Raw genomic sequence first — 21,548 nt, 5'->3', positions numbered from 1 at the left:
AGCTGACCTGTTGCATAAATGAAGGAATAGGAGTAATGGTTAACTCTTGCATTAGAGAGTTGGACAGAAAAGGGTTGAGAGTTAGCTGCAAGACAGGTGCTACGCGCCCGTCGTAGAGGTGGAGGGATGCAAGCAGACAGTTCAGAGGAGCAGTGACCATTGGAGTAGCAACAGAAAAGAAATAAAGATACAACAATGCAGCAATGGGACAGAGGTTGAAGGAAGCCAATAAGAGGAGAAGAGTTAATGAGACAAAAAGCCTTCGACTCCACCCTATTGAGAAGAACTGTATGTGGGGAGCCTCCCCACACATGAGAGTTGCTCTTAACACGAGGGCGGATAAAACCCGTGTATAGAGTCAACAATTGTGCAGGGGTAAAGAAGGAATGGATTCAGCTCAGCACACCCAATTTCTTGGATGCACATTTTGCAAGAAGGAACCAAAGGCCAGGAGCCTGCAATAACTGTTCCTTCCAAAAGCAAACAAAATACAAGAGAGACAGCCAAATTTAAATCCAATCCACATGCCCAATCCATCTCAATCTCCCTCTCCTCATCACAAAACCAACACACTCCAGTCCCACCCTATCTCTTAACTCTTCCATCGTAAACCTAGCTCCCCTAGGCCTTGCACTCAAGGACCCACTGCACATCCACCTAATCAATGTCATTTCTGTATGTCTGACCCTGCAAATATCCTCTTCCTTTACTGCCCAGGTCTCACTACCATACAGCATTACACTCCTAACACATACGGCATACAAAGATTCCTTAGCACGGAGGATGAACCCTCAATGTCAGGAGAGGCAACATCTCCCTGAACTTCCTCCAACCACTCCTCACTCTAGCCACAGAACTAGCTCTAGCTGCACCTCCAGCACATAACGTGTCTCCTCAATAACAAAACTTTTCCACACACTTGAGAGACTCACCACCAAGATTAATTCTTTTGCACCTGACAATCTCCACATGCTCTTCTTGAAGCACAGCACACATGAAATCAGCATTATCTCACAGCCTACCTCTAATACCACTACACCTCTCATGCAACCACTTACCACAAACACTGCACAAGATTGAATTACATCCCATATCCTTTCATGGATTTGGAGAAAGCATATGACAGGGTGGATAGACAGGGATTGTGGAAAGTGTTAAGAATATATGGAGTAGATGGGAAGTTGTTGAATGCTGTGAAGAGTATGTATGATGGTGCTAAGGCTGCAGTGCGTGTGGATGCTGAACTAAGTGAATTTTTCTCTTTGAAAGCTGAGTTGAAACAGGGATGTGTCATGTCTCCACGGTTGTTCAATCTGTACATGAATGGGGTAATAAAAGAGGTACAAGGTAGGGTAGTGGATGTTGGAGTGGCCCTGGTGAGAGAGGATAGTGTTTGGAAACTCCCTGTACTGTTGTTTGCAGATGATAACTGTGTCGTTGAGTGAAGACGAAGGGGAGCTGCAAGGCTTGGTGGATGAGTTTGGGAGAGTGTGTAAGAAACGGAACCTAAAGGTGAATGTAGGGAAGAGTAAAGTGATGGTCTTTGAGAGAGGTGAAGTCAGTGAATGTGCAGCGAGGTTGGATGGTGAGGAATTGGAAAATGTGAGTACGTTTAAGTACTTGGGTAGTGTGATGAGTAAGGATGGAGGTTTGCAGGGTGAAGTGCTTGAAAGGGTACAGCAGGGAAGAAAGGTTGCTGGTTCTTTGAAAGCAGTGATAAGAAACAGGGAAGTGAGCATGGAAGTGAAAAAGTTACTACATGACAGTACTGTGATACCAACTCTAACGTACGGAAGTGAAGCTTGGACGTTGTTGGAAAGACACAAGTCAAGAGTGAGAGCAGTGGAAATGAGTTATTTAAGAGGAGCCTGTGGAGTCACATGGAGAGACAGGCTGATGAATGAGGATATAAAGGAGCATTGTGGTGTTGATGTGGATGTGATAGGAAGCGTTATGAGGAACACACTGAGGTGGTTTGGCCATGTGGAGAGGATGGAGGGTGAAAGACTGACGAAGAGAGTGTATGTGAGTGAGGTGGAGGGGGGAAGAGGGAGGGGGAGGCCGAGGATGAGATGGAGGGATGGGGTGAAGATGTATATGAGAGAGGGGGTGTGTGAGGTGGGAGCAGGGCAGTGAAATGGCGGGGGACAGGGCGACTTGGAGGCGATTTGTTTGTGGCCACCCCAAACGGGATTGAGGCGTCTGGCAATAGATAGACAGATAGATCCTTGTGGGTGGCAGGTGGTGGCGACCATCATCCACTCACTTGATGTAGTGCTGCCTACTTCTTCCTTGCCTCTATCATTCTTTTTCTGTGCCTGTCCTCCTCTCTTCCTAGTTTTCTCATGTTTCCTGTCACTTTTGCTTTTCTTTCCTGTACGGGTGGTTTTACATTGAGTGACAAGCCAAATAGTTTCCTGTAAGCCAAGAAACCATTTACAACGCTGGGTGGTAACCATATAACCAAACCATACGTGCTCCCTACATGTCAGCAAGTGGGTTGGTGGAGGGTTAGTGCCCCTCCCCATAAAACAAATAACTCAAAGTCAAATAGCCACCCCTTACGGGATTATGGCGTCTGGCAATAGACAGATAGATAGATAGATAGACAGACCCTTGTGGGAAACCGCACATGGCCACTCTCGCTCTTTTTTTTTGACAGTACCACCACCAGCCCTAGTTACCATCACCTTTGTTTTATCTTCATTTACTCTCAAGTCCTTGTGCCCCATACCATCTCTTCATCTCCTAAATCTTTCCTCCACCTCCCTTTCATTTTCTGCAATCAACACCAAATCATCAGCAAACAACATCTACCATGTGAGTCCATTTCTCATGTCATGTGAGAGGGCTTCAAGTATCATGACAAACAACACGGGGCTCAAGACTGACTCCTGATGCACATCAACATTCACAGAAAACTCATCACTCAAATCTTCATTCACTCTTACCTGGATGTGAGCACACACATTCACAGTCGTAACCACCCTAATCAGCCACTCCTCAATTCCAAGATTTCTTGTTGTCCATTTTATCACCACCCTAGGGACTCTGTCAAAGGCCTTCTCCAAATCAACAAAATCTAGATCCCTTTTCTTTCCTATATATTTTTCCTGAAGCTGTTGAACATTAAATATGGCATCAGTAGTCCCTTTGCCTGGCATAAACTCAAAGTGCATCTCATCAGTTTTCACCCTTTCTCTAATCATACCTTCTAGAATTCTCTCCATTATTTTCATCATCTGGTGCAGAAGCTTTATGTCTCAACATTTTCCTCTTTCCAGGGCACCACCCTTTCACTTGTACACATTTACAATCACATTCTCCAGCCAATCAACTGGGACAACACACTCATATATAATCATATTTATCAAGTCAGTAACTAACCCCACTCCTTTAACTCCTGAGGCCTTTAGCATTTCAGCACTCAGCCCAAATACACCTATGGTCTTCCACACCTGCATCCTGCCTATTATCCTGCTCACAATAGCAACGTCAATCAATGGCCAAGGGCCAAACACTATATCTGCTAGCCCCAAACCTTCCCTGTTTCAGTCAAACTCCTCATTCAACAACTGGTTATAATGCTCTCTCCATGCATCTTTAATATCCCCACTGTTCACCACTACCTTTCTTTCATCATTCTTCACACACTGCTCACCTGTGATATCCCCGTTTTCCCTCTTCATCCGATTTGCCACCTTAAACATCATATGCTTCTTTTCCACACTATTTAGCTTATCCAGCAAAAATCTCCGACTCAGATTTTGCCCTGTAAACCTCTTTTCTAGCCCTATGCTTGGAAGTCAAGCATTCCTCTTTGTTACCACTACTTTTCCATTACTGGAGAAGCCTTCTCTTCTCTTCTCTTGAACTGCAGCTTCTATACTGTCATCCCACCACCAAACTACTTCAGGTCTAGACGGGGGGCGCCCCTTGTCCATCCACACACTGAATCAATAACTCTGCGGAGATTTTCTTGAGAACTCTGCACAGTTCACTAACACTTCTGTCAACTGCTCCCTGTTCAGCCACCACTCTATTCACCTCGCTATAAGAAGGCATCTTATACAGCTTGGTTTTCAACTTCTATATTTTCCTGCTAGGTGCACAGGTCCTCTTTTTAAGCACGATATAGCATAACAATAACTTGTGTTGTTGTGCACACTCCTCGCTCCCTATAACTTTAACATCCCTCATCAACCTCGTATCAGCCCTCCTGACCAGGAAATAGTCTATCTAGTTGCTACTTCCTCTAGACTCCTATGTAATCAACCTACCCTTTCTTTTCCAAAAATGTGTATTACACACTATCATGTTCATTGCCTCGCGAAACACTGGTAACCTCTCCCTTTCCTCAATTCTTGTACCACATGTACACTTCCCCTGTACCCCTTCATATCACTGAGCTGCTTCATCTACATGACCATCTAAGTCCCCTCCCAAAACTACAATCTTATCATCCCCAATATCACACATATCAGGCCATCCCAGAATATAGTCTGCCCTCGTCTAATGCGAGCAGTTGCTTCCACACCGACCTCGCGTTGGGCAAATATCGTGTTACAGGGACTCTTGAAAACCTAAACTTCTTCTGAACCCCAGCCCAAAGCCCACTCCCCCCCCCCCTTGTGGTGCAAATTTTTTTTATACCCTCCAATTAAAACCTCCTAAAGGCATTAATATGGAGTGAAAGATAAAAATGGTAGATTACTAGTGAAGAAGGGAGAAAAGTGAGCAGATGGAGAGAACACTTTAAGGAATTGTTGAACATACAGGATGGAAGGAATGCGAGTATAAGTGGCTGGGGAATGGCTGGGAGAAGGAGGGAGGTGAGAAGACACGAAGAAATCAGTAGGATAGAAGTTGTGGAAGCAATGAAGAAAGTCAAATTGGGGAAAGCCCCAGGAATTGATGGCATGTGTGGTGAAATGCTGAAGCATGGGGGAGAGATAGTAGTAGAATGGATGTGGAAGATGTGCAGATTGGCCTGGGAGGAAGGCAAAGTCCCGGAGGATTGGAAGTCAGGTATAATTATTCCCTTGTACAAAGGAAAAGGGGAAAAAGAAGTGTGTGGTAATCATAGGGGCATTTGTCTTCCTAGTGTAATAGGAAAATTGTATGGTAGGATACTTATTGACAGAGTTAGGGAAAGAACAGATGAAATAGTTGGAGAAGAGGAGGGAGGCTTTAGGAAGGGGAGAGGTTGTGTAGATCAGATATTCATTCTTAGATCTTTAGTGGAAAAGTTTCTAGAGAAGGGAAAGAAGTTGTATGCGGCTTTCATGGATTTGGAGAAAGCATAAGACAGGGTGGACAGACAAGGATTGTGGAAAGTATTAAGAACATATGGAGTAGATGGGAAGTTGTTGAATGCTGTGAAGAGAATGTATGATGGTGCTAAGGCTGCAGTGTGTGTGAATGGTGAACAGAGTGAATTTTTCTCTTTGAAGGTTGGGTTGAAACAGAGATGTGTCATGTCTCCATGGTTGTTCAATCTGTACATGGATGGGGTAATAAAAGAGGTATGATGGTGCTACGGCTGCAGTGCGTGTGAATGGTGAACTGAGTGAATTTTTCTCTTTGAAGATTGGGTTGAAACAGGGATGTGTCATGTCTCCATGGTTGTTCAATCTGTACATGGATGGGGTAATAAAAGAGGTACAAGGTAGGGCAGTGGATGTTGGAGTGGCCCTGGTGAGAGAGAGTAGTGTTTGGAAACTCCCTGTACTGTTGTTTGCAGATGATACTGTGTTGTAGAGTGAAGACGAAGGGGAACTGCAAGGCTTGGTGGATGAGTTTGGGAGTGTGTGTAAGAAACGGAATCTAAAGGTGAATGCAGGGAAGAGCAAAGTGATGGTCATTGAGATAGGTGAAGTCAGTGAATGTACAGTGAGGATGGATGGTGAGGAAATGGAGAATGTGAGTACGTTTAAGTACTTGGGTAGTGTGATGAGTAAGGATGGAAGTCTGGAGGGTGAAGTGCTTGAAAGGGTACAACAAGGAAGAAAAGTTGCTGGTTCCTTGAAAGCAGTGATAAGAAACAGGGAAGTGAGCATGGAAGTGAAAAAGTTGCTACATGACAGTATTGTGATACCAACTCTAATGTATGGAAGTGAAGCTTGGACGTTGTTGGAAGGACACAAGTCAAGAGTGAAAGCAGTGGAAATGAGTGATGGTGGAGGGTGGCAGAGGGGAGAAAGTCATGTGTCACCACCATAATGACATGTATACACCCGCAAAACACCCACGATATTTTGTTATTATTCTATCTATCTATCTACAGCCCGACGCCCTAATCCCGCAAAGGGTGGCCGCAGACAAAATGCCTCCAAGTCGCTCTGTCACCCACCATTTGACTACCCTCCCCCCAACTCACCCCCCCCTCCCTCATATACTTCTCAACTCCATCCCTCCACCTCATCCTCGGTCTACCTCTCCCTCTCCCTCCCTCCATCTCACCTACATACACCCTCTTAGTCAGTCTTTCATTCTCCATTCTCTCCACATGTCCAAACCACCTCAGTGTATTTCTCCTAATCTTCTCAACCACATCCATATCCACCCCACATCGTTCCTTCACTTCTTCATTCGTCAACCTGTCCCTCCACGTCACTCCACATGCTCCTCTCAAGTAACTCATTTCCACTGCTCTCACTCTTGACTTGTTCCCCTCTTGCAAGGTCCATGCCTCGCTTCCATATGTCAGGGTAGGGATCACAATACTATCATGCAGTGACTTCTTAACTTCCATACACACCTCCCTATTTCTCATCACTGCTTTCAGTGTACCAACAACCTTCCTTCCCTGCTGTACCCTTTCACTTTATATATATATATATATATATATATATATAATTTCTAAGATATCTTACTAATTGCAACAGGCAGAGTGATGGTGGAGGGTGGCAGAGGGGAGAAAGTCATGTGTCACCTCCATACTGACTCGTATACACCTGCAAAACACCCATGATTTTTTATGTTATTATTACTTTATATATATATATATATATATATATATATATATATATAAATAGATAGATAGATAGATAGACAGATAATTTCGTTTCATTTTTAAAGGCTTCAACATGCTTGCATGCGTCGGCCTTGGTCACCTAATGGCGGCTTTCCACACTGCACGATCCATTGCAGCCTCCCTGTCCAGTCCTTTAACCATGAGGTCACACTTAATGACCTCGTCCCATGTCTTTCTCGGTCTACCCCTCATAACCCCACCCCCAATATTAACACTTCTCACCTTCCTTACCCAATTATCATCCCCCTTCCTCTCCACATGTTCAACCCATCTCAATCTACCTCTCCTCATCACAACACCAATACACTCCAGTCCCAGCCTACCTCTCAACTCTTCCATCGTAAACCCAGCCCCCCAGGACCTTGCACGCAGGGACGCACTACATATCCACCTAATCATTGTCATTTCTGTATGTCTGAGCCTGCGAATATCCTCCTCCTTTACTGCCCAGGTCTCACTACCATACAGCATTACACTCCTAACATATGCTGCATACAAAAACCCCTTAGCATGTAGGGAGAGCTCTCTCAATGTCAGAAGAGGCAAAAGCTCCCTGAACTTCTTCCAACCACTTCTCACCCTAGCCACAGAGCAAGCTCCAGCCCCACCTCCAGCACACAACATGTCTCCCAAATAACTAAACTCTTCCACACACTCAAGAGATTCACCAGCAAGTTCAATCCTTTCACACCTGACAATCTCCACCTGCTCTCCCCGACACGCCGTACACATAAAATCAGCATTATCTCGCAATCTACCTCTGATACCACTACATCTCTTGCGCACCCATTTATTACAAACACCGCACATATGTATATATATATATATATATATATATATATATATATATATATATAGGTAGATAAATAGATAGATAGACAGACAGATAGATAGAGATATCTATAGATTGATAGATAGATAGATAAATATATAGCAGATAGATAGATGTATATCTATAGATAGGCAGATAGATAGATAGATATATATGTAGATATATAGATAGATTAATATACAGTATATATATGTACACAGTGGGCTCACCTACTGCACGAGCTCAGAGTGCGCAAATTGCATTGTGCGTGTGACCAAAAATCATAATCAAAAACCTTGAATATGCGAGTTTATCTCACAAAATGCAAGGTAGAGGCAAGGAGTGGCTCAAAAATGCTATTTTCCATTAGTACGCAACCCCACCCCCTACATAACGCGCCAATAGTGACCTAAAGGCTTGTGGGGAAGGTGCTCAAGAGGAGTCTACAGTAAGATCTCTCCAAAAACAACTTCAACAATAACGTTTTCAGCAATAACTGTAAGTTAGAATAGATACCCAGTTTCTATAATAATGAAGGATATTTCCCGAATACCAAGTTGTTATACTGCCAATATGTACATAACACGAGGAGGAATGAAACAGACAAGCAAGAAGTGATGAAGGAAATTGCCGAAAATGTGAGCAGTAGCGAGGAGGAGAGGGTGGATCCTCCCCTCACCACCTCCCCTGACTCACCCGCTGCTGTCCCCTCCTCCTCCAATGCCCTACTTGACTCACCAGCTGCCTCCCCCTCCACCTCCACAGCCCCACCCGACTCATCTGCTTCACCTGGCATACCTGCAACCCCCACCATAATGACTGTTGCCGCATTCTGGAAGAAATGTAACACTCAACAGGCCATAAACTTCTTCATCAAAGCCTGGAATAATACAACATTGGCAACCGTTAAACAAGCGTGGTGCGGCCGGGGTGGCAGCGGGGGCACCCTAAGTGTGTTGTCATGTCTCAGAACTCCTGTTATTTAAGTCCATCAGGCCTATTGTCTACTGTTGTTAAGGTGATTGCCCATATTTTTTTTACCGTAGCTATATCTGTAGTACAATGTCTGAAAATCTGACCTTTTTTGTCTCTAAGGACCAAAAAATGTCCAGGTATGAGGGGGTACCACCCATATGTTATTTTTCCCATAAGATTATGTATTCTCAGTGCGTAATTTCACAGTGCACGAGGACAAGGACCGCCCAATCTCTGGCGCACCGTGCGAGCCCACTGTGTATACATATATACGGGGGGGTGTTTATATATATATATATATATATATATATATATATAGGTAGATAGATAGATAGATAGATAGATAGATAATATATATATACAGACACCATTTTCTAAGATATCTTATTGACTGTGAGGGTGGAGGGTGGCAAAGGAGAGGAAAACACCAGCGATTTTTCAAAATTTGCTAGATCGACTATGGTCGTCACCCGGGGTTAAGGGGTTAAGGTGGTAAAACAGATGAGAAGAGATAATAGGAATATCATACAAGAGCAGTGTTAGAAGAATGATGAAGGAAAGGTAGTGGTGGACAGTGAGGATATTAAAGATGCTTGCTGGAGTATTATACTGTAAATGCTTGCTGAATGAGTTTTACTGGAACAGGGAGGGTTTGGAGTCAGCAGATCCAGTGTTTGGCCCTTGGGCTTTGACTGATGCTGCTACTGTGAACAGGGCAATTGGTAGGATGCTGTTGAGGAAGGCAGCAGGTGTGTCTGGATTAACTACTGAGATGTTTAAGGCCTCAAGAGATATAAGAGTGGGTTTCACTACCGATTGGATAAATTCAATTTTATCTGAGTGTGCTGTTCCAGATGACTTGCTGAAGAGTGTGAATGTAAATATGTATAAGGGAAGGGGTTGATGCCCTGGAAAGGAGAAATTATTGATACATAAAACTACTGGATCACAATAATGAAGGTAATGGACAAAGTCCTGGGAGGTATGATAAGGAAGAGAGTGAATAATGATGAGATGCAGTTCAGGTTTATGCCAGGCAAAGAGACCACTGATGCAGTGTTCACTGTCAGACAGCTCCAGAAAATATACAAAGGAAAGAGAAGGGACTTGTACTTTGTTTTTGTTGATTTGGAGATGGCCTTTAACAGAATTCCTTGGCAGGTGGTGAAGTGGGCAGTGAGAATGCCTGAAATTGAGGAATACCTGGTTAGTGGCTACAGCAATGTACTAGGTGCTTCAGCCAAGGTGAGAATGAAGGGAGGTTTGAACAATGAATTCTCCATGAATGCTGGCATGCTTCAGGTGTCAATCTTAAGCCCGATATTGTTATAATTGTGCTTCAAGTTCTTTCATGTGACTTTAGAAATGGGACTCCCATGGGAGATGTATTCTGATGACACGGTGTTGATCATGGAGAATGAGAGGGAGGTGAAGGACAGATTTGGGAAGTGGAAGGATGAAATGGATGTACAAGGATTTGAGAGTAAATGTGAACATATAAAAGTGATAATATCTAGGGGTGGTGGTGGTACTATCAAAGCAGAGGGAGTGCGGCCATGTGTAGTTTGACACAACGGTGTTAGAAGTAATTCCATCTGCAGAAGTACTGGTGAGAACTGGATGTATAAGAGATGCAGTGGTGTTAGAGGCAGGCTGCAAAATATAGTAATGCTGGTTTTGTGTGTCTGGTGTGTACGGAAGAACATGCAAAGATTGTGAGGTGGGAAAGGACTGATCCTGTTGGAGAGTCTTGAGTGAGTGGGGGGAGTTTTGTGCTGGAGGTTTGATATGACAGGGTAAGAAGTAGTTCAAGAAATTCAGTGAGCTGTTGCTTCTCCTGATATTGAGAGGGCTCTCCCTCCATGCTAAGGAGTCACTGTATGCAGCATGCATTAGATAATGTAAAGTCATATGGTAGAGACACCTGGGAGGCGAAGGAATCAGATATTCATAGGCTCAAACATACAGAGATGATATTGATTAGATGAATGTGTAGTGTCCTTGAATCCTTGAATGAGATTTATTGGGGGAGGGGGTTAGGATTGCAAATGAAGAGTTATGTGGAAGGATGGGAACTGAATGCACTGTATTAACAGTGTGATGCGAAGGAGTAGACTGATGTGCTTTGATCATGCGAAGAGGATAGAAGATGAAAACTAGGAACGGAGGGTGCGAGGTGTGAATGGTGAAGGCAGTTACAAGTGGCAGACTAAAAAAAAGACCTAGGATGAGGCCATAGGGTGACCTCAGGGATAAGGGACTGAATAGGGAGGTTGCCAGAGACTGAGCAGCATGGAGAGTTGTCATATGGTTACCAAGGCTGGCACATGCAAGCACGTTGGAACCTTAATAAACAAAACAAAACAAAATGATAATGAGATCCCTCTGAATACCAAACCTTACTCAGAACTGAGAAGAGTGCTTGGATGATTAAATGAGTTTGCCAAAGCTTAAATTTGGATAACAAATGTGTGTAATATGAGAACTTACTGCCGTTTGGAACTCATCTCTAACCTATACTGAGGACTTTCTGTAAAAATAATAATAATGATAATGATAATAAATAATAATAATGACAACTGTAGTGCATTAATGTATACTTACTTGGCACCAGCACTAGCTATGTGGCGGTATCTAGGAGCAACTGCATTCTGTACACCTGCCACCATACCCACACAGTTGGCTGAAAACAGTACAATGATTTGTCAGTTTTAAAGGTTTCCAGGATCCTGTAACTCATTCTCACCTGAAAAGGATCATCTGGTGTTACATGGAATACAATTCTTGATTTATACTGACAATGATTAGGATAAAGTTGACAACACAGTATTAACACACCCTGACTCCTGTAACTTACTGTCAGCTAAATAATACTCTCTGGTATAAGCTAGAACTGAATTCTCTACTAGAACTGTCCCAACTATGAGTAGGTTAATGGTGACAATAATAACATTATCAGGCACCTATCATTTCCTTTAAGCAGAATAAAATCATAAAGCATTAACTAAACTAAAATATTAAGTTCAGCCCATGAAAAGGATAGAGACATCTAATTCTGGACCCATTTTTGTTGCAGCCACTACCATCACACATATATATTCAAACAAGAACCTTAAAGCAACTGTACTGATCAATCGTCTGTTCTCTTATTTGACAAATATATTTTCATCTACAGTATATCACAATAACATTAAACTTCCCTATGCACACATACAGTATATATATATATATATATATATATATATATATATATATATATAGTCTGCCCTTTCCTCTCCTCCATCCGTCTATCCTTCCATCCTCTTCTGTCTTACGTTCCTTCATTCTATTCTTGTCCTTCTCCCTACGGGTAACTTTACACTCCCTCTTCTGTCTTTCCTTCCTTCATTCTATCTCCTTCCTTTTGCCTGTGGGTGACTGCACTGAGTGACAAGCCAAATGGTTTCCTGTACACCAAGAAACCATTTACCACGCTGGGTGGTAACCATATAACCAAATTTTGGCGCCTGATGGTTTAGTGGGTAATTATTGCACTCCAATTGGATTGAGCCGGTGAAGGTTTATATCCAAGGGGTGGTTGGGGTTGATTTCTAATGTAATGCCACTCAGGGATGAGTGAGGCTGGTCACTCTCATCTTAAATGTCGGGACCAACTGCCTAGCCCCGGGCTCCTACACTCCTCATGGGGCAATGTAGGATTGGATAATAGATAGATAGATAGATTGATATACAGTAAAACCTCGATATAACAGACTTCAATAGACCAGAATTCGCTTTTATCAGACTCGAGGAGCTACTGGACTAAATTCCTATACAGTATATCGGAAAAAGTCCGATAAAGCCAGAAGCAGTCCGGACTGGCTGACCACTTCAGCTATGTTCATCAAATAAGGTAAAAAAAAAAAGGACATGCTTACCAGTGTACAGTACAGTATTATTATATATATTATACCATATGATTAATATAGTGAAGTTATAACACAGTACAGTACCACAATGGTAATCAAAACAGTTTAAAAACTGTTGATGCAATCCAGACTAATGTCTGATCCAGTATATTGGAAAAAGTCCGAATTAGCAGGGGGAATTCCAGATGTCGCTTTTATCGGAATTTTGCATTTTTCGGAATGGTTTGGGCCCCAATTAATCCGTTATAGTGAGGTCTTGTGTGTGTGTGTGTGTGTGTGTGTGTGTGTGTGTGTGTGTGTGTATACTGTATATATGAGTGGTAGGTGGGGGAGCTCGCCATCCACTCACTTAATGTAGTGCTGCTCTCAGGTGTCTGACCTTTCCTCTCCTCCATCCTTCTTCCTTCCTTCCTTCCTCTTCTGTCTTTCTTTCCCTCATTCTTTCCTCCTCCTTCTGCCTACGGGTGACTTTACACTCCCTCTTCTGTCTTTCTTTCCTTCATTCTTTCCTCTTCCTTCTGCCTGTGGGTGACTCTATCCTGAGTGACAAGCCAAATGGTATCCTGTACACCAGGAAACACCAGGAAACCATTTACTATGTTGGATGGTAACCATATAACCAAATTTTTGGTGCCTAGTGGTTTAGTGAGTAGTTAAGGCACTCCAATCGGATTGAAGCTGTGAAGGTTTATATCCTATGGGTGGTTGGGGTTCACTGCTCACGTAATGCCACTCAGGGATGAGTGAGGCTGGTCACTCTCATCTTAAATGTCAGGACCAACTTGCCTAGCCCTGGGCTCCTACGCTCCTCATGGGGCAAAGTAGGATTGGATGATGAATGAATGAATGATGTTAAATGTACAGGAGGAAAGGGAGGATGAGATTATGGCAGATGGAAGGGTGCAAGGAATAAATGTGTTGGGAGAGTTGAATGATTCTTTGATCACGATGGAGGAAGTGCAGGAGGCAGTAAAGGAGATGAAAACAGGGAAAGCTGCAGGTATGTATGGGTGTGCTGCAGAATGCCTGAAAGGTGGTGGAACGACTATTGTTGACTGGTTAGTAAGATTGTTGAATGTGTGCTTTGAGAAAGGTATGGTGCCAGTTGACTGGGCAAGTGCTTGTGTGGTCCTGTTGTATAGAGGAAAGGGTGATAAGTATGAATGTACTAGCTTTAGGGGTATAAGCCTGTTGAGTGTTATGTATGGTAGAGTGTTAATTAAGAGAGTTAGAAAGGGCACACAGGGAGCGATTGATGATGAGCGGTGTGGCTTTAGGAGAGGGAGGGGATGGGTGGATCAGGTGTTTGCCGTGAGACAGGTGTGTGAAAGGTATTTAGCAAATGGTAAGGATGTGTTTTGGGCGTTGATCGATTTAGTTAAAGCGTATGACTGAATTGATATGGAGGCTTTGTGGACTGTTCTCAGCTTGGTAGAGGAGTTTGGAAGGATGTGTGAAAGAGGAAACTGAAAGTAAATGAGAATATGAGTAAAGTGATGAAGTGTATGAGGTTGCTAGATGGTAGGGGGATGAATAGTTTGGAATGGCAAGATACCTGAGGAGGTAGAGTGTTTTAAGTATTTAGGGTCACATGTTGCTGTGGATGGTAGAATAGATGCAGAAGTGAAGTTCAGAATGAATGAAGTAGGAAAAGTGCTTGGAGGGATGAAAAAAGTGTCTAGATGTCGTTCACTTAGAAAGGATGTAAAGAGAAGGCTGTATGAGGGTGTTCTGATACCAACTGAATGATATGGGGCTGAAACATGGAATATGGGTGTAGCAGAGAGGAAAAGTTTGAATGTAATGGAGATGAGGTGTCTGAGGTGTATGTGTGGAGTGACGCGTATGGATCGAGTGAGAAATGACGAAGTGCGAAGGAGAACTGGAGTTGTGCAGGGGATGGCTGATTGAGTTGAGCAGAGGGTGTTGCGATGGTTTGGACACATGGAGAGAATGGATAATGAGCAATTAGTGAAAAAGATAACTAGATCTCATGTGAGAGGTGTAAGGCTGAGAGGAAGACCATGAATAGGATGGATGGACAGTGTGATGAGAGTCCTGGATCCGAGAGGGATGTCTGTTGAGCAAGGAAGAGTGGCTGTGTGTGACAGAAATGACTGGAGAGAAATTGTGAATGAATAAATGATGACACAGCCCTGAGGGGATATTCTCCTGCATTTGGTCTGATCAGCTGATCAGGTCAGGTACGGGTAAGAGGATGGGTCCATTATGATGTTGCAGGAGTAAACCAGCTCTGCTGTCGGGCCCTGCTGCAGATGTCACTGATTGCACTATGCAGTTGACCCTCGTGTGGTGTGGTGCGGTGAGGATCTGTCCCTTCCCCCTTTGGGGCTAAGATGCAAATGAATGTGTCTGAGTGGATGAGTAAATTGGAAGTGTGTCATCCTGCCTCGGCTATCTCCCTTTCCTTGGGGGAAGCAGCCTAGGTATATCAATCAATCAATCATTTCCTGTGGCACCCCACAGGATGCAAAGGGCCTCGATGAACTCTCTCCACCAATGTTTGTCTCTTGCCATCTCCTTCAGGTCCCACCAACACTCCTCTTCTACTTCTCTTTTCTTTGTCCTCAACCAGGTTTCCCTCGGCCTACCTCTGCCTCTTCTTCCTCTAGCAGTCCACTCTGGCACATCCTGTATTAAACTGTCTTCTTTTCTATATACGTACCCCAGCCATTTCCAGCGAGACAGTCTCACATATTCATCAACTGGTTCCTCTCTCAAAATATCTCTTACTCTTTCATTTGTAACTCTGTCTTGCCACTTTACTCCAAGACTCCTTCTCAGTATGTTATTCTCAAATCCTAATACTTTCTGATCTGTTGCAATTGTACTGTCCCATGATTCATGACCATAAATTAAAATTGGTCTAACCATGGACTTGTACATTTTAACTTTAGTATGTACCAAAAGCAGATTATTATTCCAAGCCGATTTCAACATTCCAACAGCTCACCAAGCCTGTCTAATCCTCTCCTCAATTTCACTGTTTAACGATCCATTAGATGATACAATTGTTCCCAGATATTTAAAATTATCTTCATTCTTCATCACATAATTGCCAATTACACAATCAATTTGGTTCTCCATGTTCATATTAATAATTTCAGTCTTTCCACAACTGATTACCAATCCCATTTTTTCTCCTTCCTCCACCAGACAATCAAGCACCCTCTGCATCTCTTAAATACTTCTGCAAATCAGTACAATATCATCAGCATAGTCCAAATCCATCAGCCTCTTATACTCTTTCCAGTTAATTCCTTCAACTGTTCTCCTTACAACCTTTCTCCTAACATAATCCATAGCCAAAACAAACAGCAAAGGCGAAAGAACTCCTCCTTGAATCACTCCTGACCTAACTTCAAATGGATCACTCAAAGAACCACTCACCATTACCTTACAAAAAGTACCTTCATGCAGGCTTCTAATAATATTTACAAACTTTTCTGGTATACCACAGAATCTCATAATTTTCAACATAGCTTCACGTGAAACAGTATAAAATGCCTTTTCAAAATCCACAAAACACATACTAAATGGCATTTTCATCTCATTAGCTTGTTGCATTAGATACCTTACAATAAAAATCTGATCATTACAACCTCGACCCTTTCTAAATCCTACTTGTTCTTCTCTTAAAATTTTATCAATTACTGGCTCTATTCTGTTCAACAAGATTTTGGAAAAGACTTTTGCAACTACAGGTGTCTAAGTTACCCCCCTCTAATTTCCATACACACTTAAATCTCCCTTTTTTGGTATTTCTATAATCACTCCATTTTTCCACTCTTCTGGAATTCCACCATTATCCCTAGCCACATTAAAACGTTTCAAAAGCGCATTCATCAACTCGTCAATTTCCACCTTAAGCATTTCAGAAAATATTCCATCCTCTCCTGAAGTCTTAAAATTTTTAAATTTCTTTATAGATTTTACTACATCTTCCAAGGTTATATCACCTGTTCCTATCTGCAAATCTCTGGCTGGCATAATGTCCTCTTCAGCTTGGATTGGTCTATTTAGAACAGATTCAAAATGCTCTTTCCACCTTCCTTTCATATTCAAATCTTTAGTCAACAAGTTACCACTTCTATCTTGTACAAGTACAGTAGGCTCGCACAATGCGCGAGAGATTGGGCGGTCCACGACCTCGTGCACTGGGAATTCGCGTACTGGGAATACATAATCTTATGGGAATAATTACATATGGGCGGTACCCCCTCATACCTGGACATTTTTTGGCACTAAAAGACATAATAAAGGTCATATTTTTCAGACATTGTACTAAAGCTATAGCTACAATAACAAAAATATGGGTAGTCACCTTAACAACAGTAGACAACAGGCCTAATGACCTTAAATAACAGGGGTTCCGAGGCGCGGCAACACTTACAGCGCCGCAGTCCCCACCGCACCAACACTTCCCTTCACTGACTCCTCTTGAGCACCTTCCCCAGGAACATCAAAGTCACTCAAATCGGCCATAAACCCTTCAAAGTCTAATGCCGACACTTCTGACATTGCATCCTCTTCATCCTCAACAGGAACAGGAGCAGACAATGTCGCTGGTTCAGCAATTTCACCAACTTGAGCCCGCTGTGTGTAGCTTGTTATGAGCGTCTGTCTTCTCCTGTTTATTTCTTCCCTGTGCCTGTCTGTGTAGAAACGGAAGAGTTTGTCGATACCAACCAGAAGTTCCTCCATTCTAAGGTTGCTCAATTCCTGTTCCTTCACCTCTTCCTTGAGCTTATCCATGGCAGCAAGGATTTTGCTAATGTTTGACTTACAAGGCTCAGTCCTGCCTTCCATCACGCATCAACATGACAACACGTGACGCGCTGTGTGAGGGGTGGTCGCACACTAATAGAAAATGGCATTTTTGAGCCACTCCTTGCCTCTCCCTCGCATTCTGTGCGGTAAACTCGCGCATTCAAGGGTTTTTGGTTATGATTTTTGTTCACTCGTGCACAATGCGAATTGCGCACTGTGATGACGCGCACTGTGCGAACCTACTGTATTCCTTCCTTTTCTTTTCAGTCCCAGTTAACTCCTTTATGGCCTGATACACAGCTCTTGTGCTCTGACCGTCATTTTTACTTAAATTCTGTCTCTGTTGCCTCTTCATCATATGGTCTCCTCTCATCACATCTAACAAGTCTTTTTACTTCAGAATGTAAACCCAGTACTTCGCTCTAAGTACATCAATTACCTGGTCATCAACATGTTGTTCTTCACTGCTTAACTTCGCCTCTTTCCTTTTCTGAATTGCATTCCATGTTTCATCTGACATCCACTTTTTCCTTCTCACTTTTCCCTTTTTCTTAATAGTAACCTTAGCACTCTCAAGCAAAACCTCTTTTAACTCTCTCCACATTTGATTAATATCATTGTCTTCAGATTCCATCAAAGTCTGCAGGACTAGAAACCTGTTCCTACATTCCCACCAAAACTTTTTCTTCGTGTTCTCATCATTTCTCAGCTCTTCAAACTCATACTTATTACCTCCTGTACAATTACCATTAATGTTTCTCTTAAGTTTTATTTTAATCTTTGACATAACAAGTTGATGATCACTACCTATATCTGCCTCCCTCCTTATGCAAACATCTTGCAAATAACTCCTATGCCTTCTGCTAATGGCAAGGTGGTCAATCGTTACAGTATTTACCACATGGTGAAATCCAAATACTTATGTATTTTTCTATGCTCAAAGATAGTTCCACCAATTGTAAGGTCATTTGCCAAACAAAAGCTTCCAAATCATACCCCATTCTTGTCTCTCATACCAACACCCTCCTTACCCATACAATCTTCAAACCCATCTCTACTACTACCAACAATCACATTAAAATCACCAATGCAAACTAACACGTCATGTTTTGCCACTCTGTTCACTATATCCTGCAGCTTCTCATAAAAGTCATCCTTCATTTCATCAGCAGCCTCATTTGTCGGAGCATACCCTACCACCATACTGTGAGAAGAGTGGAGAAATTGCAAGATAGTGAGAAAATGACAGAGTATAAGAGCATAGTGGAAGAATGACTGGGAAGGTATGAGCTAGAGCAGATGGAAGGGGTGGAAGACGTATGTAAGATATTCACGGAAGAGAGAGGCGCAGCGTGTGCGGCGGTTTGTGGAGTGAGGAGGAGATGCAAGGGTGTGCAAGGGACAGCATGGTGGAATGATGAGGTGAAACGAGTTGTGGAACAAAAGAAGAAGGCATATAGTGAATGGTTAGCGAGTAGAGGTAGGGGAGAAGATGAGAGAGAGAAGAGAGAGGTATATGTGAGCAGGAGAAGGGAGGTTAAGAGACTGGTGAAGGAGAGTAAAAAGAAAGTGGATGAAGATTTTGGGAGGAATCTGAGTGTGAAATGGAGGGAGAGTAAGAAATTGTTTTGGAAGGAGGTAAAGAAAGTAAGGCAGTGTGAAAGGGGAAATAGTAGGGGAGTGAAAGATAGGAATAATAGATTGTTGGTGGAGAAGAGAGAGAAGCTGAGGAGATGGAAGGAGCACTTTGAGGATTTGTTGAATGTGGAGAGTGAGAGCAGTGCGAGTATAAGTGGTTGGGGAATGGCTGGGGGAAGAAGAGATGAGAGGAGGGAGGGAGAGATCAGTAGGGCGGAAGTAGTGGAAGCGATGAAGAATATTAAGTTGGGAAAGGCCCCAGGAATTGATGGAGTGTGTGGTGAAATGCTTAGGTATGGGGGTGAGATTGTTGTGGAGTGGATATGGAAGTTGTGTAGATTGGCTTGGGAAGAGAGAAGGGTTCCAGAGGACTGGAAATCAGGTATAATTGTTCCTTTATACAAAGGAAAAAGAGAGAGAGAAGTATGTGGTAACCATAGGGGTATTTGCCTACTTAGTGTGACTGGTAAAATATATGGTAGAATACTCATTGACAGGGTTAGGCATATGACAGAGGAGCTAGTTGGAGAAGAACAAGGGGGATTTAGGATGGGAGAAGGGTGTGTAGATCAGATATTTGTTCTAAGATGTTTAGTGGAGAAGTATCTAGAGAAGGGAAGGAAAGTGTATGCTGCCTTCATGGCCTTGGAGAAAGCTTATGACAGAATAGATAGGCAAGGTATGTGGAAGGTATTAAGAATATATGGAGTGGAGGGGAAATTGTTGAGTGCTGTGAAGAGTATGTACGAGGGAGCTAGGGCTATGGTGCGAGTGGATGGTGAGCTGAGTGAGTTCTTTGATCTCAATGTGGGACTGAAAAAGGGTTGTGTGATGTCTCCATGGCTGTTTAATATATACATGGATGGGGTTGTAAAGGAGGTGCAGGGTAGGGCAGTGGATGTGGGGGTGGCTCTAATGAATAAGGGTGAGATTTGGAAGCTTCCGGTGTTGCTGTTTGCTGATGATACAGTACTGCTGACTGAAGATGAATGGGAGTTGCAAGGTTTGGTGAATGAATTTGGGACAGTGTGTAGGAGGAGGAATCTGAAAGTTAATGTAAACAAAAGTAAAGTTATGGTGTTTGAGAGGAATGAAGTCACAGAGTGTGCAGTGAGGTTGGATGGTGGGGATATGGAGAATGTGAGTGCATTCAAGTACTTGGGTAGTGTGATGAGTAAAGATGGAACTTTGGGGGATGAAGTGCGTGAAAGGGTACAGCAGGGAAGGAAGGTTGTTGGTACACTGAAAGCAGTGATGAGAAATAGGGAGGTAAGTATGGAAGTTAAGAAGTCACTGCATGATAGTATTGTGATCCCTACCCTGACATATGGAAGCGAGGCATGGACCTTGCAAGAGGGGAACAAGTCAAGAGTGAGGGCAGTGGAAATGAGTTACTTGAGAGGAGCATGTGGAGTGACGTGGAGGGACAGATTGACGAATGAAGAAGTGAAGGAACGATGTGGGGTGGATGTGGTTGAGAAGATTAGGAGAAATACACTGAGGTGGTTTGGACATGTGAAGAGAATGGAGAATGAAAGACTGACTAAGAGGGTGTATGTAAGTGAAGTGGAGGGAGGGAGAGGGAGAGGGAGAGGTAGACCGAGGATAAGGTGTAGGGATGGAGTTGAGAGGTATATGAGGGAGGGGGGGGTGAGTTGGGGGGAGGGTAGTCAAATGGTGGGTGACAGAGCGACTTGGAAGCGTTTTGTCTGAGGCCACCCTTTGCAGGATTAGGGCGTCGGGCTATAGACAGATAGATAGCTAGATAGATAAAGCAAGCGCTCATTAAGTGGCTCAAACTCACACGGTGCCTTGCAAGCATCTTTACTCATCAGTAAGCCTACTCCTTGGTAATGATTTCTATCACTTCTACCAGAAACCAACAAAGTAATACCATCTTCCAAATTCATGTTATCAACTCCAATCAACCACGTTTCTGTAAGAGCACAGATATCTATACTGTATTCCTTGAACATTGAAATAAGTTCTTCCATTTTACCAGCTTGATTGAGAGTTCGAACATTCCAATTTCCTATTCTTAAGGTTCTTTTTGGATGTATAAACTTATTCCTACATCATGAGATTCTTAGCACCCCCTGCCCACTTAAGGGCTGCATGAACTGAGGGCCATTGCTTCATAACCAGAGTTCATGAAGATTTCTTAGGCAGAAAAATATTTTACCCTGGAGCCAATACCAGTGGCTCGCAGGAACCAGACAGTGGAGAGAGGAAATTAACTAAAAGAAAATAAAATGCAGAGGGTTAGGGCAGACAAAGTGCAAGGAAAATAAAAACAACAAAAAGAATGTAGATAAAAGTGACCCTTTTAGTTGCCTCTTATGACAAACAGAGAATACTGGGGAAGTATTCTATCCCACCTTCCCCAGGG

General features: G+C 43.0%; 2 protein-coding genes across 3 annotated transcripts in view; one reads left to right on the top strand and one right to left on the bottom strand.

Annotated features, from left to right (window-relative positions):
• LOC145417526 (tryptase-like) overlaps positions 1 to 21,548 on the top strand; it is a 386,101-nt gene that overhangs the window by 88,778 nt on the left and 275,775 nt on the right. The window lies entirely within an intron of this gene.
• LOC145417451 (transmembrane protein 53-like) overlaps positions 1 to 21,548 on the bottom strand; it is a 208,102-nt gene that overhangs the window by 55,316 nt on the left and 131,238 nt on the right. For both annotated transcript variants that reach the window (XM_080286145.1, XM_080286144.1), the window contains exon 4: positions 11,427 to 11,505. In XM_080286145.1, the coding sequence (XP_080142271.1) occupies positions 11,427 to 11,505 (79 nt within the window). The remainder of the gene's footprint in view (positions 1 to 11,426; positions 11,506 to 21,548) is intronic.

This window comes from Coenobita brevimanus, chromosome 110 (genome assembly GCF_032717465.1).
Source record: "Coenobita brevimanus isolate Jiangsu-jjx chromosome 110, ASM3271746v2, whole genome shotgun sequence".
In the NCBI taxonomy this organism is placed as follows: domain Eukaryota; kingdom Metazoa; phylum Arthropoda; class Malacostraca; order Decapoda; family Coenobitidae; genus Coenobita; species Coenobita brevimanus.
This window is presented reverse-complemented; position numbering and strand designations above follow the sequence as displayed.